Below are 26411 nucleotides of genomic sequence, written 5' to 3'. Positions count from 1 at the left end.
AAAATAATGTTAGTTCTTACGTTAAAAACAAAATATTAATTAATGTATTTCGATTTTGAATTTGTTCGATTATTTGAACAATCCAACTTTAATATATAGGTATTTTATATCAAAAATCTATATATAAATCTATCATTGATGGATCATAACGGTAAAGTAGTTGGAATAGGTTTGGATGATTATTTCTACCGTCAACCCAACCAACAGTATAAAATAATGGTAGATTGATTTTAGATTATTTTTTCAAAGACCCAATGTAGAAAATTTAAAACATAAATAAAATTTTCAGAAAAAAATATATATTTAAATCCGAATGAAAATATTATGTCACGAAACCAAAAATAAATAATGATAAAAATAATTGGCCAAAAAATACCAAAATTCTGCATTATTAAACTAAAGTTTAATACTAAAAAAATATGTATCAATAATAATTATTATTATTAAAAATGGCTTACTTTAATTGATTTTTCTTCCTAACTAAAAGATAGGTGTGGTTTTTAAATAGCAATAAAGTAAAGATCAAATTTCACATCTTGGAAAGAGAATGGAAAAGAATCTCATTCTCTTATAAAAGTAAACAAGTTAACGTGAAAAAGCTAAATCAAATAGTTGTCAACTATTTTATTGAATAAAAAAAATCTAAATATAAAGTATAACTGAAGGGAGTAATTGAATCATTTAAATTTGTGTTTACAGTATTGTTTGTTTTGAACAGCTCCATGTTTAGCTTTTTTTTTAAAATTTATTTAAAAATTATATTTGTTTATAATATTTTCTAATTATGTATATATTATCAAATTTAATAACATTATTTATGAACGAGGATCTTGCATATAAATACCACCCGCAATTTCATTTGTCAAACTAAACTATGATCCAATGCAATCATATTTTGTTACATAAAGAAAAGTGGACGAGGATCACAGATCTCAACTGTTTTGTATTACAATGTTAAATAAAAAAAATAAAAAAATATTCCAGTATACATCAAATTATTAGTTTTAATTTTCTTCCTCAATTTTTAACTCTTTTTGCGTTTTTTTCTAACTGACAGCTGCCGCTAATGCTGGAGGAGCTTGAACCGAAACGACGTCATGACAGCGGTTACACAGTGTTGGATGTTCAATAAAAGAACCAACTTGACTAGAGTAGTTCCAGCATCTCTCGCATTTCAATCCCTCTGCTCGAGAAACGCCAATCCATATCTTCTTCTCCTTTCCTGGAATAATGTATTCTCCCTTATATTCTATCTTCTCGCTGCTCATTTCAGACGGAAGAATCTCTACCTGTTGTAGATAGATCAAATATATTCAAAAACAAAATCTAGGAATGATGTACTACTACTATAATAATAAACCTATACCTGGGATGTTATGAATATGCGATTCAGGGTGTCAGCGTCGTTTTTGGAAATGCACATTGCGTTTAATCTTGTGGCAAGGCTATCGTCGGATGTGTGAAGATAAACCTTCGCCTCCAAACTGGACCCAATTGTCTTTCCTGTTCTGGCAACTTCTAGAACTTTATTCACTTCAGTTCTTAACTGTCAATTTAAAACAGGGCAATCTAATTTTATTAGATGGAATTACTTTAACTGAGAAAAAGGAATGATCATAAAGAATAGTAATTTACCTCGAGAATATTTTCCCAGAAATCAATTTCTTCGTTTGTGGAAGAGAGCCATCTTTGATCCAAATCGGGCCATCTTGATTCAAAAACAAATTTAGCAATAGAACCTTCAGGTTTAGTAAACGGGAAAGGAAGGTTCTGCCAGACATCCTCAGCTAAATGAGGCAATATTGGAGCGATTATTCTTGAAATAGAAAGTAAATGTTCTGCAAGAACTGTTTGACAGCTTCTCCTAGTAAAACTTGTAGAACCCCTGTCAAGATGAAAAAAAAATGATGTCTTTACTTTATGTGAAATGGAAGCAGGGGTTATTGTGGTTTTTACCCAACATAAAGCCGATCTTTGGCTGCGTCGAAGTAGAAATTCGATAAATCAACAATCACAAAACGTTGAATAATCTGTTGAAAAAGGAAAATGTTCAGATAATGGTTCATTTAGAATCTGAAACAAAAATTGTATAGTGTTTACAAAAGGGGACAATGTACTCTACCAAGAAAAACACTTGGGGGATCATTAACTTAACCCAGCCTATTATTGATTAGGGAAAGCATTATGTAGAAGGTTCAATCAGAAGAATGGATTACAAAATACCTGGAATATTTTGAAAAACTGATAATTTTCATAACTCTCTTTGATGTTATTTACAACATTGGCTAGCTGAAACAAAGCATGCTGGTCAATTGACGGGAGATCATCATATGGAACAGCATTATGCACCTACAAACATAGTCATGATAAGTCAAAGTGCAAAGAGATCAAACGTTAAGTGTCTCAGCTAGATTGGAAGGGGAAGAAGCCCATTCACATCAAAGCGAGCACCATACATCATTGAAACGAATATACAAGTGGTGGGAAAGTTGCACATACTTCCCAATCATGAAGATTTCCCAAAAGAAACCGCAATGTTCCTCTGAGCTTCCTATATATCTCTGACATTTGACGGAGAACTTGAGCCCCAATCAATACATCGCCTGTATAATCTACACTAGAAACCCACAGTCGCAGAACATCAGCTCCATAAGAAGGTGATTCCTGCCGCAATAAAATTACAGGGGATTTAGAAAAACAACAAAATTAGATTCAATAACTATTTTCATTGGCTGACTAACCTTGGCATCTTTCCCACCTTCAATCACAATAGTAGGATCTACAACATTACCCAAGGATTTGCTCATCTTTAAACCCCTCTCGTCCAGTACAAATCCGTGTGTGATAACACCTGCGTAAGGTGCTTTTCCTACAATAAGAGAGACATTATATGAAAAAAAAGAAAAAAAGAGAGGATAATGAAGCCTTTTTTTTCTAGATCTTCACAATAAGAAATCTTACCTTGACAATGATTGAGTTATCCTCAAATATGTGCTTATTATAGTTATCTATACTTGAATAAGAAAGAAAGTGATAATGGAAGCTTTTACTATATTGGAAGATGGGAAATGGTGAAATTTCCTTGTAGACTCGGGACTAATATGCAAGGACTACTTAAGTCATAATTACTAATGAAAACAAGCCTCATCTTCTAAGAGGTACCAAAAAGATATTATAACATACTGTACTACCAAATCGTTATCAATGAATGACCAAATCAAAATTAGGTGCTTATTACCTTTTGTAGCAACACTTGTCAATAAGGAACTTTGGAACCATCCACGGTGCTGGTCTGTGCCTTCAAGATACAAATCTGCGGGATAACGAAGACCATCCCTTTTCTCCAGTACAGCAGCCCATGAGGAACCTGACATACAATGGGCTAATAAAATCCAGGTCCTGCAATAGCTATTTATTTACTTACTTTCGCTAATCAGAATATTAGTCGAGTATAACACTATACACATAACTCAACTGTATCTAGGCTCCTGTGATCATGATGTATTATGAAATTAGAGCAGGTCATATTTTATTGTGTTAAGATGGTACATTTAAAAAGCTAAAGTCCAACAAATCATCCTGTCATCCTCTTTTGCTGAGAACCTAACTATAGAGAAACGCTAGAGAAGGAGACTTATAGATTTCAGAAGGTCTCTAAGTGCTAACAAAATGTCTATCTTAGTTGGTCAATCTAGGTGGTCATGTTTTTAGGCACATAAGTAGCTTTAATAATTAGTGAAATTAATATCAGAATTTGATTGTTCTTGCAAAAAGAAAGAAAAAATTTGAGTCAAGTTCTTTTCTGATAGAATTGCATATATTTACTCTAGGAGCATGATGGAAAATAAATAATTAAAGGAAAAACTTTGAAATACTAATGGATACGAAAGACTACCATTTTAGCTTCGTGCAGTTGTGAAGAACAGAAAAAAACGTGAAAAATGTTTTATACCTGAATCAAACCAAACATCCATCGTATCCATCCCTTTAACATATTCTGATGACTTTTCACGATAACTCTCGGGAAGCAGTTCCTCGACTTTCATATACCACCAAGCATCACTTCCCTTTTGAGAGATTATAGCTGGAAGAAGAAGAAAAATTAAGACTTGCTCAAAATTTTCTTTTACTTTTTCATGTCTTGGAGTGACATGGGAAGGGGACGGGCAGAATGATGTTTTTTAATTGAAATTTACAAAATTCAAATTATATATCTGCAAGAGATTGACAAACACATTTGTGTTGCATTTTATTAACATGTCAGAGATATTAAAATCATTTTCAAGCATTTTTCATAATGTAATTCAGAAAGTAACTCCTCTTCTTCCATATACTGGTATGGTAGGCACTTCTTTCATTCAGAAAATCCGCTACTCAAGAAATACCCATACAAACATTGCTGACTTTCTCACTTTAACTGTTCTAATATTTTTTTCAGTTTCTTTCTTTTGGAAATACAACACTAGCAATGAGAACAGAAAGCATGGTGGTCATTACCCTTGATGTGATTCATAGTTTCCTCGTTCAAGAGAGGCTCTTTAGAATCAACATGATAAAAGACTGGAATAGGAACTCCCCACGTTCTTTGACGTGAAATACACCAATCCGAGCGACTAGATGTCATTGAAGTGATCCTATTTTCGGCCTGAGTATTAATTCCAGGAAAATTTAATTCATCAGTTAATACCAAAACAAACAGAAAAAGAAATGTGAGGAAAAAAGATGTTTCAAATAATCACAGATCTCCTATATATGAAAAATACAGATCCACCTGTGATGGAAACCATGCCACTGTATTAATTGCTTCCATTGCAGCCTTCCTAAATCCTTCTACAGATGCAAACCACTGCTCTGTCGCCCTAAATATAGTAGGTTTCTTTGTTCGCCAATCATATGGATACTTGTGTTCTGCAAAAGAGAAGCGTGATATATCAACTTAACATGCCTCCTGCTTTCACAACATGAAGAAATAGTCGGATAATATATAGTAAAAAAGGGGAAAGAGATGCAACTTACTGTATTGTTCTACCATAACCATTGATTTATGTTCATCAAGGTAGTCGATGATAGCAGTATTGCCGTTTCCAAGAACATCAAGGCCTCTAAATTGTCCAGCTTCTTCAGTGAAAATCCCATCGTCGTCTACTGGGGAAAATACAGGCAAGCCATACTTCAAGCCAGTCACATAATCTTCCTGTCCGTGACCAGGTGCAGTATGGACCAAACCAGTCCCTGACTCTGTTGTAATGTAGTCGCCCCCAAGGACAACTGGGCATTCCTTGTTATCAATTGGATGAATATACCTGAGAAGGCATAGAGAACTATAAATCAGAAACTAGAAACTTGTTTGATGGAGGGTTTATTTTAAATAAACCGTTTTTTGGAAACAAAAACAAACTTATTTGATGAAAAAGTGGATTGTTTGAGGTTATTTGATTGTATTTAATATTTTAAAATATTCCAAAAAAAAAGTAACAGTATTTTAGTTGATGATGGGATAAGGGGTTAATTGGACTAAATCCAAATAACACTTCATCAATCTGCCAATTTTTGCCCAGAATATGCAGTGAGCAAAGGGCAGCGATCAGTATGGTACTTGAGGAGGTAAGAAAGATGGCTCTTATTCATCTTAACTAGCAATACATTCTAAAAAAACAGATTCATTGGATACCTATAGTTTTCAAGGTCTGAGCCCATCATGAGTTTCTTAACAACAAGCTTTGTCCCCCATTTTGCTTCCAGGGTTGGCACAAGTTCTGAAGCCACAATAAGAAAGGGTATCTTTTGTTCCTTCAAAATATTGCCAAGCCTTTTCTTTCCCTCTCCAGGAGACGTAGAGACATCTCCAGAAGGAGGGAGAACTTCAACAACAGCATATTGGAGTTTTGAGTTCACTGCAACAGCTGAGCATTACAGACTAGTAGATCAGCTAACTGGATGAGATCAAACAGAAGCATGGTATCATAGTCCAAAGAAACAAAACAGAACAATCATCCATTTGTTGTAAATAGCTGCAGAGTTTTCCTCATTAATTCAGCAAGAATCGAATTGACACAAATGGCTGTATTAAAATGTTGCCAGCCAAAATAAAAAAAGGTGAAGACTTGTAGCAAAGGGCTTGATTATAAATGAATACTATAATTTGGCATCCAAAGAGTATCTGCTGTGAATTTCACAGGCGTGCAAAACTTGGATAAAAATTGCATTGCATAAAATGGAGTGCATAGAAGACTACATAAAGCATACCAGCGTTGGCAGGAATAGTCCATGGAGTTGTTGTCCAAATGGCCAAGCACAGGTCTGGGAAGAATTCCTCCAACAACCCACCTGAAGCTGAAGGTGCTCTGACTAATTTGAATATGGAATACATGCTTCTCGAGACATGCCCCTCAGGATACTGAAAAATGGTTAATCTCTATTACAATGAGATTTTGCTATTAGAGCTAACAATTCTATCTCACTGCCAAAGCATGTGTGCAAACGCAAACAATTTCAACTGTACAGACTCTCACCATAATCTATAGAATATATCACATCAAAATAACTCCACCGCAATGAAGAAAAGGCTAAGGATTTTATTTACCTCCAACTCAGCCTCTGCCAGAGCAGTTCGTGATGATGGACTCCAATGGACAGGTTTTCTACCTCTGTATATGTATCCTTGAAGGACCATCTGACCGAATACTTCAATCTAGAAAAACACATACACTGGATCATATAAAATGTTGTTAACTACTTTCATGTGACTATAAAATGAAATGCTGCTTACAGCTTCAATCATACTCTAAAATTAACTAATGAACTTCTAGGTCACAATTACCAGTGAAAACTAACTTCTAGGATTATTCAACAAGCTATACCTGAGCAGCCTCATACTCTGGATCAAGAGTAAGATAAGGATGGTCCCAGTCTGCCCACACTCCGTAGCGCTGAAAGCATTGGATTTAATTAGTCTGAAGGCAAATGCAGAAATACTATGCAACATTAAAGAATGAGTTGTTTATAAAAGAGGAATCAATAAATAGAATATTCTGTAACACGTTTCCACTACATGGAAAGGCTATACAACCTTAAATGATGCCATCTGTGTCTTAACGGTGGCTTTTGCAAATTTGGCTGCCTTGGCTCTCAACTTTAAAGGTGTGAGCTCCTTTCTAGCATTGTCATCCAACGACTGCAACACTGAGATAATTCAAAATAGTAACTAAACAATCCACAACATCTAGAGGAAAGCTAAAAATGAACAATTGTATGTAAGGTGATGTTGTACATGTAGAAGAGATATACTCTATATCATCAATCAAGTATTATAAATTACCTTTTAGTTCAATTGGTAAGCCATGACAATCCCAACCAGGCACATAATCAACTTTATAGTTCTGAAGAAGCTGCAACAATAGGAGGAGTACGTAAATGAGAAGAACAATTGCTATACATCAGAAGTTTGTATCCAATGCCAAGCATATGACTCCTACATACTTCTACTCCGATATACAGACTTGTGTGAGAAGAAAGTGAAATTATTGGAGGTTTAAGTTGAATACCGAACCTTATAGCGGTTAATAATATCCTTAAGAATCTTATTTAGAGCATGGCCCATGTGAAGATCACCATTGGCGTAAGGAGGACCATCATGAAGAACGAAATTCCCCTGCCATATACTTTGACATCAGATAAAAATTGTATAAACTGGTTCTAAACTCTAATATCAACTGCATAAGAGAAACTCACTCCATTATTCCCACTGGCAACTTTCTTAAACACCTGATTCTCATCCCATAATTTCTGAATTTCAGGTTCCCTTACAGCAGAGTTAGCTCTCATGCCAAATGCTGTCTTTGGCAAGTCAACTGTATGTTTGTATTTACCATCCTCTGGCTTTACCCCTGCTGACCTCAATCAACTCATATAACATGAGAAAGAGAAAATTCCCAGGATCTCCACATTCATACGTAGCGTCGGATTAAAGAATTCAAAAGCTGTATCCATTTCAAATAAATCATCGTACCTTCAGAAGCTTTCTTTGCAGCCATGGTAGGTCCACGAGATCTCCGTTTTGATGAACATATATCACTCTCAGGATATGTGGAATAATATGCCAAGTTTAATGTAGAGAGGAGTCCAACAGATGAGCTTCTTCTGAAACATAATGAGCTTATCGAAGCAGTCCTCCTAAGTGATGAGCAAGTTCTCAGAGACAAAACCTGAAGAAGTTTACACCATTATAGAGGTTGCAATTCGCAGAATCCTACTAGCAGTTTGGAATCATTAACATGATTTTTTCAGACTGAATATTTTAAAAGTAATTCAAAATACTCGTGTTGTACAAATTGAAGTTATTAACGCCAGCTCATTAATTGGTCAAAGTCATGAATCATTAACCAAATAATAAAGTTTAAATTGAAGCTTATTTTGCCGTGAATTACTTAGGTAGCTATGCAACTGTATTTACATTCAAAAATATTATTCTATTGATTTCGATCTTCCAATCTCTTCATCTAACTATTAATTAGCTCAGTCATGTTCATGATTCAGCAATCAGCTATGCAACCTGCCTTCTCTTATTATCTGTCAGTTTTCACACTTCATTTTATGAATTTTGAAGGTTAATTTACCTTATATCCATTAGAACATTATTGAAGTTTGATTGTTCACATTGACTACTAGCTTTTGAATCTGAATTTAAACAAAAATAAAAGTTACGCGGATGATTAAGGATTGTTGTGCATACTCTGTTTGAGGAAGTCTGAAAGGCCATTGCAGCTCCGCCTTGAAAGTACTGAGCTGGCGGCGGCCGGAAAAACTGGTGGAGGATCTTCAGATGATGATGATGATGAGAAACAGTTGGCGTGGCTTCTGCTTACTCCCATAGCTGCTTCTCCATTGAAAGGGTTTACGGATAGAACAGCAAAGGCGCTGACCACTCCCATTTCATTCCTCACTCACTACAAATTAATGAATGTAAACCCCCAAACTTTCTAATTTTTTATTATTTGACACCCAATCTTTTTCTCTAGTTCTAACCCAAATAAATAATAAATTTTCTTATTTTGTGTTTACAAAAGTGGAAATAGGTCGTCTTGCTTTGGCTTAAAGCATGTTGGGGGTTGGGAGGCCGAGATCCAATCTTGAGGACTTGATAATAAAAATTATATTATTTTGATCATGATTTTATTAAAAAATTCTTTATAACTATAATTATATTATTTTTTAATTTATTTTTTAAAATTTATGATCTTACTTTCTAGATATTATAATTTGTGATTTTTCCTTCTTTTTATATAAATATTATTTTTCAACTCTCCATCAATATAAGTTATTTTTTTATGATTTGAGATAACCATTTAATATGCATGTATAATTTAAATTGGCTATTTATTATTGTACACATAATTGAGTATATTTGGGGTTGACTTTTGTTTTAGAAAAAATATATATATAATCAAGTATATTTGAAAATAAAATTTTAATTACGATTAAATGAAAAATAATGTTCTCTTTGTAATTCTTATAGTCACTTTAAATACACAAATTGTCTTTAATTATAATATGAATTTGTATATGTTATATTTTTTTGTAACTTCTTATTTAATTTAATGAGAATTAACTATTTACTAAATAATAAAATAATAATAATATAAATTGTGATCCAATAAAATATTTATTAAATCAAATAAAATTAAATTAAAAAAACCATATTATACTTTGGATAATATTACATAAAACAATTTAATACCAAACTGAAAAGAAAAAGAAAAAAAGTTTCAATTTTAATATTAACAATTTTCAAATTAAAATCATCTTTATAAATGATAAAATAAAGTTACATATTAGACATCCCAAAAGCATTTTATTCTGTTGCACCTTTACGCATCAACCGGTAGACTCTTCTTCTCGGTTTGTATAAAATTGAATTTGTAATAATATAATAACTTTAATAATTGACAATTAATTAACAAAAAATAATAATAATAATCACACTGAAATATATATACTTGATTTGATACATTGAGAATTTAAATCACAAGCACCATTTATTTATTTCTATGCAAATGCAAGCCATATACTATTAACTTAATAGACAAAATCAGTATGAATCAGTCGCCGGAATCATCATCGCCTCCTACGTTGAAAATTGAGAAACGGTTGTAGAGGAGAAAGAGGAGGAGAAGAAGGAAAAGTGCGACGCCAACTGGAGATCCGGTAATGCGATGGATAGTGTCAGGAGATCCGGTGGCGGAGAAGATGCTGGATCCTCGCTCGGAGGAAAGGAACTGAATAAGGAGGAGAAGGCCGATTGGAAGGAGTAGAAGACCTATCGGGCTTAGCATTTCGGATATGAGATCTCTAATCGCCTCTCCTCTGTCGCCGAGCAGCATCGGCGCTGCCATAACCGCAACGACCACCACGGCGAGAAGTACGCCGTACGGAGCTCCACCACGTCGATCGTCCATCATTTCTTCAGGTCTCATTGTTTCTAATAACTAGAAGGAAAATAGACTATTGATAGAGAAAGCGTGTACAGTCAGTCAGTCTTCAACTAAGCTTTTTCCTTATATATTGGGAAATTGTAGCTAGTAAATTTGATCTCTTTATGTTTAATTATTTTTATTTTATTTTTAATTATTTTATTTATTAGTTAAAATAATTTATTTTTTTATAAATTAAAATTAAAAAAGATATTAAGGTATATTTGGATGAGACATTCTAATTTTAATTTCATTAGATTCTAATTATTATGTTTGAAAAAAATATATATAAAATTGAAATTTAATCTTAATTCTTATATTTGGAAAAAATAATTTTAATATATATTATATATTTTATTAAAATATTAATTTGAGACAAGATAGTTCAAGTTTTATAAGTTTTGATTTCATTAAAAAAAACCGGTTCAAGATATGGATGGCAGATACTCGTATACCCGGTACTTGTGGGTATCCGATGATTATGTTCGAGTTCATGTATTTAAAATTGGGGTCGGGTTAAAATCGGGTTTGAGTATTTCAATGTGTTAACTTCCTAATTAAAAAAAATATATCTGTTCAAAATTTTACCTTCTTAAATTCAAAACAAAATATAGTTTTAACATGATAACTTATTAAATTAAAAAATCTATATCACTTCAAAATTTTAACTTACTAACCTAAAAAAATACAAGTTTAATATTCTAACCTTTTAAATTCAAAAAAAATAATTATAAATTAAAAACTTTAAAATTAGTGTAATACTGGATTGTATTCTTTAGAATTTTAATTCTAATTTTTTTGTACTAAACATAAAAATTAAAATTAAATACTTCAATTTCAATATAATTTCAGGTTACTAAAGTAACCAAGCACATTCTTATAGTAATTTAAATATTCAAATTCAAAAGAACTTATTTTTTTATCCAATAGTATATATTTCTTGTAAAACCTAATCAAATCCCAACATCAAATAAATTCTGATTTCCGGCCTTCAAATCCGAGTTTCTTTATATGGAAATTGAAAAGAACCTCTTAATGTATTTGAGAAGTCCTTGAATATAATTTTGATATTTGGTATATTTTGAAATTAAATATTATAAAAACATACAATTCATACTTCAAGCTTATTCAATTATATTTGATCAAATTTGAATATAATAAATTAATGATTTGAACGTGACTTGTTCTGTAAGAGATTAAAGTGCACTTTTGAATGTCTTGTAATATACATAAACTAATGGTACTGAATGAAAATGTCCAAACTTCCGATTTGAATTTGAGAAATTATTAAATATTAATTTATTTAAAAATATATTATTAGAATATTAATTTAGATAAAACAATGTTATAAATTATATTTTAATTTTATATATATTAATAACATTTAATAAAATTTATTCATTCAAATTCTAACTATTCTTTAAATTTAAGTATTTTCAAACTCACACAATAACTTATTTTTAACTTGTATAAACTAATATCAAACTCATCCAATTTAAAGTACACATATATAATACTTTGTGATTCAATTTAAGGTGTTACAATACCTATGCATGGTAAGTTTTTTTTAATATACTTGAATAATTAATTGTAAAAAAATATTATTTAACATTTTAAAAGTTTTATTTTTGATTATCATTAATAGGTTCTTAATTTATGTAAGGAATGTTATGTCTCGGGTAGAAATTAACTTTAATAAAAAAAAAATTGTCTAGAAAAATATTTTGTAAGGCCTTGTTCGATTTAAAAAATCCAGTTACTTAAATGATTGGTATTAATTATGAAGTGAGGCGAGTATTTTTTTTTTTTTTTTTTTTTTTTTTATAAAAAAGTTAAAATGTATTAATATATAATGATAAATAAAAAATAATAATTTTAAAATAGAAAATATTTTAATATTTTTAATAATATATTTTGAGATAAAAAAAAAAGAAAAACAAGTAACGCTAAAAAAAAAAAAAATTAGTCTATAATTTCACGGCGGCAGAACCCAAATCGGTGAACTGCTTAGCAAGAATACGTGGCGCGATCGGTCGGTCGAGGCGGCGGGTCAGTTTTGTGGTGCCAGGCAGCCTCTTTCAAAACAATATTTGACCGGACACATCGCTGTTGGTGTGGGAGGAAAGAAGAAAATGGCAGAAAAGAAAAACACCATCGATTCTGTCAGGGAATGGGTCGTCGATCACAAGCTCCGCGCCGTTGGTAATCTCTAAACATCCTTGAAGATTGGCCGCCGACGACGACGGTCTTTGTTTGATTTTGTTCCGTTTTTCTTCTACAGGTTGTTTGTGGCTTAGCGGCATAGCATCTTCCATCGCCTACAACTGGTCCAAACCGGAAATGAAAACCAGCGTTAAAATCATCCACGCTAGGTATTATTCCTTACCTAGGGTTATCGATCTGTGTTTCCCTTGCTTAATGTGATCACTTTTAAATCAATTGATCACTTTTAAATTGGTAATTTCATGGATCTCCAATGAGCTTATTGGATACCTATCTGTGTCTATTACAATAAACCCATTTGCCCTAAACAGAGTTTGTTGAATTTGGTTTATAAAACAAACAAGGAGATAAGAAAAGAAATCAAATTCCAAACTTGAGAATGATTTCTGGATTGTGTTTTATGTTTTTCAGTTTTAGTGTTATAATCTTCATTCTTGGAGATTATCTATCCTGATGTACGTAGATGCTTATTCATCGTCTTTATTGAAACTTGATTGGCTTGTATTGCAAGAAGTTGGTTTTCGCGACACTGTATTCATGAAAACTTTAACAAATCAAATTCCAAACTTGAAAATGTTCTGCATAATAAAATCAGCACTATGTTGAATTGAGTTTTCTCTTTGGAGGTTAATGATCCATGTTTTCTGGATTAATGTTTTTTTATTGTTATAATCTTCATTCTTCGAGGTTATCTTTTGTGATGTTGATGCATTTTCATCTTTTTTTTCTCGAGACATGATTGGTTTGTATTGCAAGAATTTGTTTTCGTGACACTTAACCCATACAAACTTTAACTTAAAAAAGAAGAAGAAATGATTAAGCATTCAGTTCTTTTATGAACTTGTATTGAAGAATTATTTCTCGTTTCTTCAGTTTATCATGTGTTGTTAGTGTGTTCTACATAGAGTCTGATCATGCTTTGAATATATATGATTACAATATTTTTCAGTTTATCATCAGTGTTGTTAGTGTGTGTTCTTTCTACTTAGAGTCTGATCATGCTTTGAATATGATTACAATTTACTTACAGATTGCACGCACAAGCATTGACACTGGCTGCATTAGCTGGAGCAGCAGTGGTGGAGTATTATGACCACAAATCAGGAGCAAAGCATGAACGCGTTGCAAAGCTTTTCGACATTGAGCAACAACCCCATAAGAAATAATGAAATCGGCATGATTTTATCTACTAGATTCATATTTCTATTTCGGGTTTGTTCATTTTTCTCTTGTTCAGGTGACAAACCTATTTTTCAAAACTCATGGCATGTAAAATTGTTGCGGTTACTTTCCCCAAGCAATATTTCTGGACAATAGAGTGATACAAGCTCTGAACATTTGCAACTACAGAATTTGATATTAATAAACAAATGAGATAAGTTATTATTGCATTAAGTAAATTACCTAAATGAACTCTGTAAGTGAGACATTTCGTGGGGGTCTTCTTAGTAGTGTTAATTTGGGTTTAGATAATAAATTATTATTGCAAAAAGAAAAAAAGTATTAGATGCTTTACAGAGTAGATTATTATTGACAAAGCTCTAAAATTAATAAACACATAAAAAAACTAATAATCATGTAAGTATAATGATATACATTATAAACACGAATTAATTGAAAACTTTTTAAGTAAGTTTTCTTTATACATAATTTTCCAATAAAACGATTATATGTGTTTTCATTACAAATTTATTTTAATATAAATATAAATACAATTTTAGAATAAAAATAAATAAAGTTTGTTAACAGTAAAATTTATTATTATTATTATTTTTAAAATTAAACTTAAATATAAAAATATAAAAGTATCATTAATACTAAACGGGTTTTCCTTGACACTATTTTTTTTAGAAAATTTAAAATTAAAATATTATATACTTATTATATAAATATAGTTCATAATTACAATATATATTTATATTTTATATGTAATTATAATTATATTTTTTAAAAAATAATATACAAATTATAGAGACCAAATTATATAATCAATATATAATTATATATTTTTAATATTTAATAACTAATAATTAATTAATTTAATCATTTTCTTAATAAATAAGGTTCAGTTACTTAAAATACTTTTGTTATAAATATATATATATATATTTATCTCACTGTATTACCTTTTTAAAGTTAGCAATATTGTTATTTAATAGTATAAAAAGTAAAATTAAACATCATTTATTTTAAAATCAATCTAACAAAAATTTAAAATAATTATAATTATTCAAAAATATATATAAATTTATAAGGAGAGAAATTATTTATTTTCCTCAATGTGAATTAATTAATAAAAGATGAGAGATATTATATTTTTTTTATGTATATTTATATAATAAATAATGAGAAAATAAAGAAGAGAATTTGATGTTATTATAAATTTATATATATATATTTGTTATATTATTATATAAATATAAAATTTTATGTACAATTTTAATTAATTTAAAAATGTTTTTTTTTTAATTCCGCAATAAGATTTGCTATAGTATATTTAATAGTCAATAATGAAGGCTCATTGTTGTTTTGGCCCATTAAGATCAGGCCCATGATATTTATTTTCACGAACACGGAGAAGTTCTGGAATTTCGGCTTTCACAAGAGGAGAATCTCGCGAACGTTCATCTCTCTGCTTCCGAAGAGCATCCCGTCGGCTGCCCCAGATAGTTACGCCGGCGACTTTCTCTCGACGCTTGTAAGTACGTTTCAACCAGTTATCCGTCTTGTGTTTCTATCGATGCTAAACTTGTTTGCATTTTTCTAATGTACCAAATTTTGTTTTTAAGTGTCTAGGGTTGATTCTGTTGAAATGATTATTTCAAACGATCAAATTTTCTTCTCCTTAGTATTAATTTCTAGAGTTACTATTTTGATGCTAAGCAACAGATTTTCCAGTAGCTCAGAAATGAGGTAATAATGCGCTTGAGCTGAGAATTTCTTCATTGAACTCTGTTATCCCTTGCTCAAGCTTCTTGTTACTTCGATAGTGTTGTTTGTATTAGTTTGAGTATGTCTTATGTGATATTTGAGTAGTATATAATCTGTTCAGTATTTGATATAGAACATGTATCTCTTTGGAATATTAACACCTGCTGCATATTTGTGTATCAGCTACCTTTGCATATTTGTTTTGGTGGAGTGTAAGTAGGATAAAAAATTGTCAAAATGTCTCGAAAAGGCTTAATGGAGCAGGATCTGAGTAAACTGGATGTTACAAAATTACATCCACTTTCCCCTGAAGTTATCTCGCGGCAGGCGACTATAAACATTGGTAACTTCTCATTGAATTTAATGGAGATCCTTTCTTTTTAGTTCCCTTTCTTCTTAATTAGCAATCTGAGTGTTAGTTTGAAGAGTTCGACTCGGTTTCAATTTGTCTGTCCAGGCACTATTGGCCATGTGGCTCATGGAAAGTCGACGGTTGTGAAAGCAATATCTGGTGTTCAGGTAATTATTATGTATTCTATTAAATGTTGCAATAGTAAATATTGCATTTACTAAGTTGTATGCTATTAGAGTTTCTTATAGCACATTCAGTTTTGACATTTATGTATATTTTTGTTTAATTAAGTGATTTCTTCTTTCAGAAACTAACAAAATGATATAATGACAAAACATGATTGATTGGCAATCAAGGCTTGCTTTAGAACATATACACTAGGATAGTTGGCCACTTAATTTGTCATTGTTGTGTTCTCAATGTTTGGACTAAGCAAATTGAAGGTGAGATTTGTTATAAGCTTATGCTGATATGGCTTTATTGTGAGATGTTATTGTTATCTTCTGATCTAGCGTTGCAGTACATGAAATCTCGTCTTTGTGAGACAAAAATCCATTTTTTCTTCCTACTCTGGTTAGAGAGGTTCACTAGTTGATTATAATTTAATGTTTTTTTCCTATGCAGACTGTTCGTTTTAAAAATGAGCTGGAGCGTAATATTACTATTAAACTTGGATATGCAAATGCAAAAATCTATAAATGCGAAGACGAAAAGTGCCCTAGGCCTATGTCTTATAAGTAAGCAGCTTGCCTTCAATGCTATTATGTTACAGCTCTTCTTTTTACATTTATCCAACCATTTTTGTTTTATCACAGGGCATATGGAAGTGGAAAGGAAGACAGTCCTTTGTGCGATGTGCCAGGGTATGAGAACAGCAAGATGAAGCTTCTGAGGCATGTGTCTTTTGTAGATTGCCCTGTAAGTTACATGTCTAATCTTTGGTTAAAATCATTGATGATGATCTTGTTTAAACTTTTAGTACATGTAGCATATGTATTGTTGACTGAATGTAGCATTTTGTTTGATGTTTGTTCAATGCTAACCTTTTTTAAGATCACAACATGAGTCTGAATTTCTTCTGTTTGTTTTCTATTTTCATATAGGGACATGACATTCTCATGGCTACTATGCTTAATGGAGCAGCAATCATGGATGGAGCATTGCTCCTGATTGCTGCTAACGAAAGTTGTCCTCAACCTCAAACATCAGAGCATTTGGCTGCTGTTGAAATAATGCGGCTCAAACATATAATAATTCTCCAGAATAAGGTTGACCTAATTCAGGAAAATGTAGCCATCAATCAACATGAAGCAATTCAGAAATTTATCCAGGTTTGTCACCTTCGAGTGTTTACAATGGTAAAAGCTTGATCATATACGTGCTTTCTACTAACTTGTTCCCTCAATGTTTCCCGAACCAGAATACTGTTGCCGATGGTGCACCTGTGATCCCAGTTTCTGCTCAGTTGAAATATAATATTGACGTTGTGTGTGAATATATTGTGAAAAAGATCCCCATTCCAGAGAGGAACTTCATTTCACCTCCAAACATGATAGTTATCCGGTCTTTTGATGTTAATAAACCTGGATTTGAAGTTGATGAAATTAGAGGTGGTGTTGCTGGTGGAAGCATTCTCAAGGTACACTGCTTTCTTCAGTTCATTCTTTTGATAACCCTTTTTCTCTTACAAAAAAGAAGGATTTATGTGTATTGTTTAATATAAAACAGGGCTTAAAACAGTTTCTATTGACTATAGAACTTACAATGGAAGTTTATGTAAATACTAGATGCCAACATGATAGTTAATGAAGTAGTATGTTTTCTTAGAGCTATGTTTTCCTATTCATACTTGACAAGTTATAGTTTGAATGTCATATCTATCTCCAGTATCAAGAATTTGGTTTCCTAGAGACAAATTGGCCATTTGATTTATATATATATATTGTTTCTGTGTGTGTGTGAAGGGTGTTTTGAAGGTTAATCAGTTCATTGAGGTTCGCCCTGGCATTGTGGTTAAGGATGTGAATGGAACGATTAAATGCACACCAATATATTCTAGGATTGTTTCATTGTATGCTGAGCAAAATGAGCTGCAATTTGCTGTTCCGGGTGGGCTGATTGGTGTCGGTACTACCATGGACCCTACGTTGACACGTGCTGATAGATTGGTTGGTCAGGTTCTTGGAGAGGTGGGGTCTCTGCCCGATATATATGTGGAACTAGAGGTGAGTTATTTATTCTGTCTTAAAACTCTTCTGGGTTGTAAGATTTCATATGATATGATTTGATGATAAAAAATGAAAAATGTATTTTGAAAGGTGAATTTCTTCTTGTTGAGACGGCTATTGGGATTGAGAACAAAGGGAACAGAGAGACAAGGAAAGGTTGCAAAGCTGACAAAGGGAGAGATACTTATGTTGAACATAGGTTCGATGTCAACAGGTGCTCGCGTTATTGCTGTGAAGAACGATCTTACAAAACTTCAACTGACATCTCCGGTGTGCACCAGCAAAGGTGAGAAAATCGCTCTTAGTAGACGTGTTGAGAAGCATTGGCGTCTAATTGGTTGGGGTCAGATTCAAGCTGGTCTTACCCTTGATGTTCCAACCCCTTCCCCATTTTAGCATTGGCGTCTAATTGGTTGGGGTCAGATTCAAGCTGGTCTCACCCTTGATGTTCCAACCCCTTCCCCATTTTGAGAACACTAACAACAACTAAACCGACCACAGCAGAGAATTTATTAATTTATTGGTATAACATTTTTGTGAAGAACAACAGTCTTTTTTTCTTAAAATTATTTTTGCTGCTTTTGTTTCTAACTATTTGTGTGAGATTATTTATTATATGTTTGTTAGCATACAATTATTGTTCCATTATCTCATCCTCATTCCTAAATATTAGATTTTTTAATCTTTACCTAATCTTTCAATGCAAGGTCTGTTATTGTTTGTTTTGGATGGCTAGGAGTTGAGTGTATAATAATACTGTGCTGTTCATTTTTAAAATTTTCATTTTACAGAAATAATAATTTATATTTTATAATTTCAAACTTAAATTGCTATATATTCAAATAAATCAATTCATTTTTTTAAAATTAATTTTACATTTAAAAATAATAATATATAATTAATAAAATTTACTGAAGTAAATGATATTTTAATTCCAAAATTGAGTAGTATTTTTCAAAAATAATAAATGATTAAATTGTTAGAATCCGATTATATATATTTTTTTATTTTGTTGAAAAATGTTGTCATAAGAAATCAACTTTAAAATAAATACGTAAATAAGGCCGGAAGCAGGTGTGATCTATTATTATTATTATTATTATATATGAAGGCCCGGTCCAACCCAGCCCATAGCTGACCATTGAAAACCCTAAATAAGAGATCTCTTTAAATTGCAGTCTTGAAACGCTAATCGCCGCCCGCAATCGTTATTCCATTCCGATTCCATAGATAGCGAGCGAGCGAGGATGAGCCGAGGAAATGTATCAACCGGCGGTGGGGCGAAGGGGAAGAAGAAGGGCGTAACATTCACCATCGACTGTACTAAGCCGGTTGAGGATAAGATTATGGAGATCGCTTCTCTGGAGAAGTTTCTCCAGGAACGCATCAAAGTCGGCGGAAAGGCCGGTGCTCTCGGTGATACTGTTTCCATCTCTCGTGAGAAGAGCAAGATCACTGTCACCTCTGATTCCACTTTCTCTAAGCGGTAAAAGTTACATAGTTTATTTTATATGCTTTTAGATGGGACTGAAGTTTGACTCTATGGCAATTGTTATGCTTTAGGGATGAATATAGATCCCTATATAAAATTAAACCATTTCTTTTGAATTCAGATTAGATTTTTTGATCTGAAATAACATAAGGAGTGGTAACAATGATATAATAGATTGTGGGTTTTGGTTTTTATTATAAGTAGAAATGTTTTTTAAGGTTGATTGTGTGTGATTTCAGGTATCTGAAGTATTTGACGAAGAAGTATTTGAAGAAGAACAATGTGAGAGATTGGCTTCGTGTGATTGCATCAAACAAAGAACGCAATGTGTATGAGTTGCGATACTTTAATATTGCTGAAAATGAGGCTGAAGAGGAAGACTAAGTGTAACATGTGGTTTTTTCTTTGAGGTTTATGATGATACTGTCTTATTAAAGATTCTGAATTCGTTTTGTGTTATGATGCTTGTTTTCATTCAATTTTGTTGCAAAAAGATTATTAACAGACTGTTAAGAGATGATGATCATGAATGGACAAATAGATTCATTATTGAAATTATCAATTTTGATTTGATGATTATTAATTGTTTGTATGTTGTATCATTTGCAAAATTCAGAATTTAACACTACTTGTTAAATTGGGTTTGAAATGATAATATAAGCATTTTTGTACTATTTTCTCTTAATTTTGATTTAGGGAGCATCTTTGGACTTTTACTATTTTAAAAACATCGAAGTGATAATATTGTTTGCATTGGATTTAGGGTTTTGAAGTGAAAAATTGATGAAAAAGAAGTGATTTTTTGATAAATTTGCTAATTATACAATAGTATTTTCAAATTAGAAAAATTCTTAGTTCTTAACTTTTTTATCAAAATGACAAATTAATAAGATTTGAAATCTTATTTCGATACCCAATTTTATTTATTCATTATTAATTTTTATTTAAAACTTCTTTGTAATCAAACTGTTAATTATGAAATACAAAAACAACTGCATTTTTATATCACAAATGCTGCAGATGGTCATCTCTACAAGTCTTTATTTCATCCATTTTTGTTTACTAAACTAAATTATTTTAATCAGATAGAGCCAGATCATTCGACATACTACTAATTGATATCCTGTGAAGTCCTCTTCAATAAAGAAAAAATTAGCATAATTCTTATTTGAATTTCACTTCAACCAACCTAATAATAATTCCTGTGAAAGTGCTTTTTAAAATAAAAAATTTAAGACTTTTTTGAAAAATATATAAAAATTTCAGATGAGAACAATTTAGCCAAACATGATAATTAACAACATAACAGCTAGGTAGGACTAGGAATTGCACAACATCATAATAATAATAATAATACAACATATTATATGACATCAAAATGAAATTGTCTGTTGAGAAATTAACAAAAACAAAACATACATAATCATCATCATCCCATCAACACTGGAAAGAAGAACATATAAATATATTTCCCCCAGACCTAAGATTGATTTAACATTATTGATTACATCCCATTCTCATTATTATTATTATTATTATTTCAAGCTTTAAAATTGAACAAGACAACATTTTCCTTCACCACCTCATTATAGCCGAGATTTCCCCTTCTCCATTGGTGAGCTCTGCAGCAATAATTTCCATTTTCATTACTTCAAAACATTCAAAATTTGAAATCATAAATTCCTTTGGTTGTGTTTAGGAGTGAGTTCTTACCAGAGGAGCCCCTTTGGCAGCTCTTTGGGCCAAGTAAGAGCATGGTTTGAAGAATCCTCCATAAGTATTCGACCATTCCTCCAACCTCGAACAGATGTACTTTGATCCAAGACTATCTGCCCAGAACAAAACCCCTCCCCTGCTCAAGAAACCCAATCATCACAATTCACACTTTATCCTACTCAATAATGAAGAAGATATATACAACAACGACAACAACCACGGCTAACCTGTATGCTGGAAAGCCCATTCCCATAACACCAGCAATGTCAATGTCTGCTGCTTTAACTGCAATACCTTCATCAAGGACTCGGCAAGCCTCATTTACAACCGGGAAGAATATCATCTCCACAATATCTTTCTCTGATAGCTTTGTTAGCTGCAAGCAAACACATATATTACTCACTGCACTTTTGTTATAATCTGTATAGCGATCTATAAATAACATAAGTATCCAAATAGGCTAAGGGAAGAGAAAAAGATCGAGAGACCTTAGCATCAACTTTAGCCCCAGAAATCTCCCTTGCTTTCTGAACAAACTTGTTTATTTCTGGATCAGGACTTGCCTTGCGTTTCCCATCATAAACATAAAACCCTTTACGAGTAGCCTCACCTTTGATAGATGGAGAACAAAAGAAGGTTATTATCAGTCATGGAAATTTGGAATATCAAAATCTGAGAAAACGCTACTGATGATATTATTACCTGCTCTTTTATCCTCTTGTAAGAGAGTAACGAGGGCCGACTTATACACTCTTTCAGGGAAATTTGTGACAAATTGCGAGCCAGTTGCAGTTGCCACCCCAAAACCAACCAGATCACACAATCTGCATACATAATTGACATATTTAAGGTTAAGGAGGTGTTTGATAATACAAACATCACTTTAACTAAATAATTCAGTGCAACAAATTAATTTGATAATTGTTATTAAATCTGGCTAAGCTATAGATTAATACAACTTTAATCCCTCGGAATTAATCAAATTACTGTTGCTACAACTCTACAAAGGTATTATAGTCTTTAATTAGTTCCACATTTTATCAAATCAATCAAGTTCTTAAAATTTATATATTTTCATTTGATGTATTCCCTATTTATTTTTCAAAAGCTTCAACTCGCTTAAAATTCAGTATTTAGCATGCAACACTTCAAGTAAAATCAAATCAGAAAACAATTCGAAACATCACAAATCATATTATTGATTTTGAAACAACAAAAGGACTTTTTACCTGAATGGGCCCATAGGCATACCAAACTTAGTGATGACTTTGTCAATTTGATAGACATTTGAACCGTGTTCAACAAGCAGATGTGCAGCCATTGAATAAGGGAAAAATATCCTATTCACAGCAAATCCAGTGCAATTTCCAACAACCACTGGTGTTTTCTTTATCTTTTTTCCCACATCCAGTAAGTCAACAATAAGTTGTGCAGATGTTCTTTCAGTACGCACAATTTCTAGAAGTGGCATCACATGAGCTGGACTGCAAAACAACAAGCATGTGATATAGTCAAGAATGGATAAAAATAGATAGGTCAATAATCCAGATAATACCTGAAGAAATGGGCTCCAATGATCCGATCTTGGGATTTGGTTTTTTCCCCAATAAGATTCAAGTCGATTGTTGAAGTGTTACTTGCAAGAATGCAATGTGGAGGGCAGTATTTCTCAAGATCAGCAAAAATTTGTTGCTTTAGAGAGACATTTTCTATTACTGCCTGTTTGAAAATCCATAGACAATAAACTAAATATTGAATACTAGAAAATAAAACAAGGGGATCATGATTTAAAATAATCTCATTATGATTTAGAAAGAAAAAATTTACACAATAATTTGGATCATGATCTATAGAATGATTTATATACCAAATGAATCAACAAAAATAAAACTATAATCTAAATCATGATAAAAATATCATTTGAACATCACAAATGAAAGATCATGATGGTGACAAAATACTAATTTCCAAATAGGCTCAACCAAAACAATTCTGCATTACCTCTATGACCATGTCCACGTCTCTGAAACTGTCATAAGACAAAGTGCCCTTCAATAGGGTAAAGGTTTTCTCAAACTTCTCCTGACTCATTTTTCCTTTCTTTACACTGCTTTGCAAATTGGCTGAAATAAAGAGAATCAATCAGTCATATTGAACAAAAAGTAAACTCATGCACTCAATCTAGCCTTCCAAGATATGAATCTGGGTTCACCTTTCACTCTTCCTAAACCAGATTGTAGGAAGTTCTCATTCACTTCTTTCAGGATTACATGATAGTTGCAAAGAATCAATGCTGTCGCTATTCCGGACCCCATCAAACCCCCACCAAGGACAGCAACCTTTTTAATTGGCCTTGGTACCAAGCCTCGATCAGTTATACCAGGAACCTGATATTGTTGCAAGCAAAAATATCAATTGAAGACTCCTCATTATTTATCAAGCTTAGAAAATATATTATTAAATCCAAAAGATACTATTAAAAAATATGTGAAATTATTCCTGATCACAAAAGATAGAAAAGGCACAATTCTTCATCAGCCAACGTGACCCCATGTAATGTTCTTACCTTTGAGGTTCCACGCTGAGCGAAGAAAATATGAAGTAAGCCCTTGCAAGTATCTGAATTTAGAACTTTGTCAAAAGCTTCAGCTTCCTGCAATATAGAACAAACGCTCATTTTCTTAACATACTACACTTGGGAAGGCATTAGAAAAGTGGACAAACGGTTCAGAACCTTCCAAAGTCCAGCTCGAGGACCAGCGACAATACCATGTTCTATGACATCTATGCAAGCTATTGGATGCTCAAGATTAGGAGCTTGTCTTCGGGACTGAGCTCTTGCAAATTTAAGTATTTCCTTTGCCTCACCCAGGGGCTCTATCTTGTCAGTTCTGTTGAGACTTGCAAGCCATGGTTTCTTGCGATCCACAATATCCAGGGCCCATTGACGAGCTACACTTACCAACTCCTCTGGAGAGACTATAGCGTCTACAAGACCCAAACTATGAGCATCCGTCCCTTTGACAGGCTTCGACGTCTAGTGAAACATTAACATAGTAAGTTAGGCAAGAGATGAGTTAATAGTTTGCTTGGAAGATACAAGTCCAAAGTGATCTAACCAGCATCATTTCAAGTGATTTGGCAAGACCAACAAGCCGTGGAAGCCTCTGAGTACCTAATACATATATAGAAATAAATGATTAAACGTGAAAAATAGAAGTGAATAGATACTTTGCTAGAAGAACGGGTACATGCTTCAAATATATCAAGATCACCACCACGAGTTAAAAAACAATAAATTTTGGGACTTCAATTTAGAATAACCATTTGGACAACAACCATGTGATTATCATTTTACGCTGACACATTTGTTTGTATACATAGACAAAGAACCCAACTTTTTTCGATTTACAAAATTCTCTGCTCATAAAATAATACTTAATTAACTACAACTCATGTTCATAAGGTTTTAATTGACTACTTCTTTTAGGCCGGGTGTTGCAGAGGAAGTCATCTGCAGTACTACAATCTCAAAATAAGGCATCACCTTTAACAAAACAAAAAGAAAGTTTCTTTCTAGATTTAATTTATATCTTATGCCGTGAAAACTGGGCAACATAATGGCATGTGACTGTACCTCACTCTTGAATACAGAAGTATATATAATTAGGGATTGGTTTTAACTGAGAGCTATACCTCCAAATCCAGGAATTATTCCAAGCTGAAGTTCAGGTAGGCCTAGTTGAGCATTAGGAGTAGCTATTCGAGCATGGCAAGCCTGAAGACATTTAGACAACAATATTTATTATATGAAATTTCATAATGAATCTGATACGAAAAAGATAGAACCATAAAACCATACCATGGCAACCTCAAGTCCCCCACCTAGGGCAAGGCCATCAATTGCAGCAACTGAAGGTTTTCTTGCAGCTACACAAAGAAAAACCATATGCAATTGTTAACTTTGTCACTCAATAAACAACCTAAATTTAAGGTAGATTGACAAATAACAATTTGTCCAAACCATACCTTCCAAGGTATCAGTTAGGATCTCTACAGCTACCCATCCAGGTTTCATAGGCTTCGCTGGAAAATAAAACAATTTGAAGTATAAACACTCACTGAATATTGCAACACAAGAATGAACAATGTTTAACCAATCCACATACCTTTTCCTCCCTGCAATCCTCCAAAAGCAGTTATATCAAAACCCCCTGAAAACTTCCCTTTGGCACCTGTTTCATACAATTGACAAGTGGTTTGAAGTATAAACACTCACTTTGATTATGAAGTTGTAGCACAAAAAGGAATATGAAGCTTACCAGTAACAACTATTGCTTTCACATCATCTCTGCGTAAAGCTTGGTCATAATTTTCTTTCAGACTGAATAGAACTGAGGAAACATAGCATGAAGAAAAAACAGGTAAGCAATAAATTCAGGATACATAGATCCGGAAGCTAGTACAGTTTCAATTTAATAATAATCAAATATGTTAATCCAACATCGTAAATCAAATACTTGCTACAGTTTGACTCATGAAGTTCTTATTGTGATCTACAGTGTTTGGTATGAACAAATAAATAAAGTATAACTACAGAAATTGAAACTGAACGGAATAACAAATAGCAAATGTTGAATTCGATTCAACTGTTTCCTCCGATGAACTATAATAACTTCTAGAAGAAAACGGAGATTATTATGCATGAAAGAAGTTGAAGTTGATATTAAGCAATCAATTAGACAGTAATGATCACATTTCTAAGTATAGGCGGTCGATTAATGAGAAAATCGAGTGTGAAGAAGATTACCGTCAACGGAGAGAGAATTGACGGGAGGATTGATGATGGTGATGATGGCTACGCCATCACTTCCAACCTCCATCGTTGTTCTTCCTTTCGAGTTGCTCCCCATTCCTATGAATCTAGAATATTCTCTCTCAAGAACAGCTTCACCTTCAGAGAAACAAACGAAAATGGCGATGGTGGAGAAATCAGCTAC

General features: G+C 32.5%; 6 protein-coding genes across 7 annotated transcripts; 3 read left to right on the top strand and 3 right to left on the bottom strand.

The window, feature by feature from the left end:
• Window positions 1–837: 837 nt before the first annotated feature.
• On the bottom strand, window positions 838–8924 carry LOC124913687 (isoleucine--tRNA ligase, chloroplastic/mitochondrial). Its single transcript, XM_047454100.1, has 22 exons — window positions 8732–8924; window positions 8009–8204; window positions 7732–7886; window positions 7550–7651; window positions 7319–7388; window positions 7070–7182; window positions 6861–6929; window positions 6584–6691; window positions 6247–6397; window positions 5672–5903; window positions 5017–5303; window positions 4772–4908; window positions 4498–4645; window positions 3953–4084; window positions 3239–3367; window positions 2742–2869; window positions 2500–2664; window positions 2224–2349; window positions 1957–2030; window positions 1636–1885; window positions 1367–1546; window positions 838–1289 (listed from the first exon to the last, which is right to left on the bottom strand). Exons 1-22 carry the CDS (start codon window positions 8756–8758, stop codon window positions 1047–1049), a joined length of 3222 nt encoding a protein of 1073 aa, XP_047310056.1. The 5' UTR covers window positions 8759–8924; the 3' UTR covers window positions 838–1046.
• A 1140-nt stretch (window positions 8925–10064) lies between these two features.
• LOC124916750 lies at window positions 10065–10494 on the bottom strand. Its single transcript, XM_047457507.1, has one exon. It carries the CDS (start codon window positions 10470–10472, stop codon window positions 10098–10100), a length of 375 nt encoding a protein of 124 aa, XP_047313463.1. The 5' UTR covers window positions 10473–10494; the 3' UTR covers window positions 10065–10097.
• Window positions 10495–12463: 1969 nt separating this feature from the next.
• On the top strand, window positions 12464–14067 carry LOC124915616. The gene is made up of 3 exons (XM_047456374.1): window positions 12464–12671; window positions 12751–12841; window positions 13723–14067. The coding sequence occupies exons 1-3, from the start codon at window positions 12602–12604 to the stop codon at window positions 13856–13858; spliced, it is 297 nt and encodes a 98-aa protein (XP_047312330.1). The 5' UTR covers window positions 12464–12601; the 3' UTR covers window positions 13859–14067.
• A 1218-nt stretch (window positions 14068–15285) lies between these two features.
• On the top strand, window positions 15286–18887 carry LOC124914778 (eukaryotic translation initiation factor 2 subunit 3-like). 2 transcript variants are annotated; one of them, XM_047455386.1, is made up of 10 exons: window positions 15286–15390; window positions 15807–15966; window positions 16081–16142; window positions 16600–16712; window positions 16791–16893; window positions 17079–17306; window positions 17396–17614; window positions 17940–18200; window positions 18294–18575; window positions 18651–18887. In XM_047455386.1, the coding sequence occupies exons 2-10, from the start codon at window positions 15861–15863 to the stop codon at window positions 18672–18674; spliced, it is 1398 nt and encodes a 465-aa protein (XP_047311342.1). In that variant the 5' UTR covers window positions 15286–15390; window positions 15807–15860; the 3' UTR covers window positions 18675–18887. The 2 variants fall into 2 exon arrangements, with proteins under 2 accessions (XP_047311342.1, XP_047311341.1); XM_047455385.1 differs by having other exon boundaries at window positions 15287–15394; window positions 18294–18694.
• Window positions 18888–19369: 482 nt separating this feature from the next.
• On the top strand, window positions 19370–20271 carry LOC124914779 (60S ribosomal protein L22-3-like). Its single transcript, XM_047455388.1, has 2 exons — window positions 19370–19689; window positions 19935–20271. Exons 1-2 carry the CDS (start codon window positions 19451–19453, stop codon window positions 20077–20079), a joined length of 384 nt encoding a protein of 127 aa, XP_047311344.1. The 5' UTR covers window positions 19370–19450; the 3' UTR covers window positions 20080–20271.
• A 1003-nt stretch (window positions 20272–21274) lies between these two features.
• On the bottom strand, window positions 21275–26387 carry LOC124914777 (glyoxysomal fatty acid beta-oxidation multifunctional protein MFP-a-like). Its single transcript, XM_047455384.1, has 18 exons — window positions 26222–26387; window positions 25734–25805; window positions 25581–25646; window positions 25441–25497; window positions 25274–25341; window positions 25108–25189; window positions 24531–24586; window positions 24146–24448; window positions 23978–24064; window positions 23624–23798; window positions 23413–23534; window positions 22967–23130; window positions 22641–22895; window positions 22114–22235; window positions 21900–22021; window positions 21639–21787; window positions 21409–21547; window positions 21275–21317 (listed from the first exon to the last, which is right to left on the bottom strand). The coding sequence occupies exons 1-18, from the start codon at window positions 26322–26324 to the stop codon at window positions 21282–21284; spliced, it is 2178 nt and encodes a 725-aa protein (XP_047311340.1). The 5' UTR covers window positions 26325–26387; the 3' UTR covers window positions 21275–21281.
• Between the last annotated feature and the right edge of the window lie 24 nt (window positions 26388–26411).

This window comes from Impatiens glandulifera, chromosome 9, assembly GCF_907164915.1.
Source record: "Impatiens glandulifera chromosome 9, dImpGla2.1, whole genome shotgun sequence".
Lineage (NCBI taxonomy): Eukaryota > Viridiplantae > Streptophyta > Magnoliopsida > Ericales > Balsaminaceae > Impatiens > Impatiens glandulifera.
This window is presented reverse-complemented; position numbering and strand designations above follow the sequence as displayed.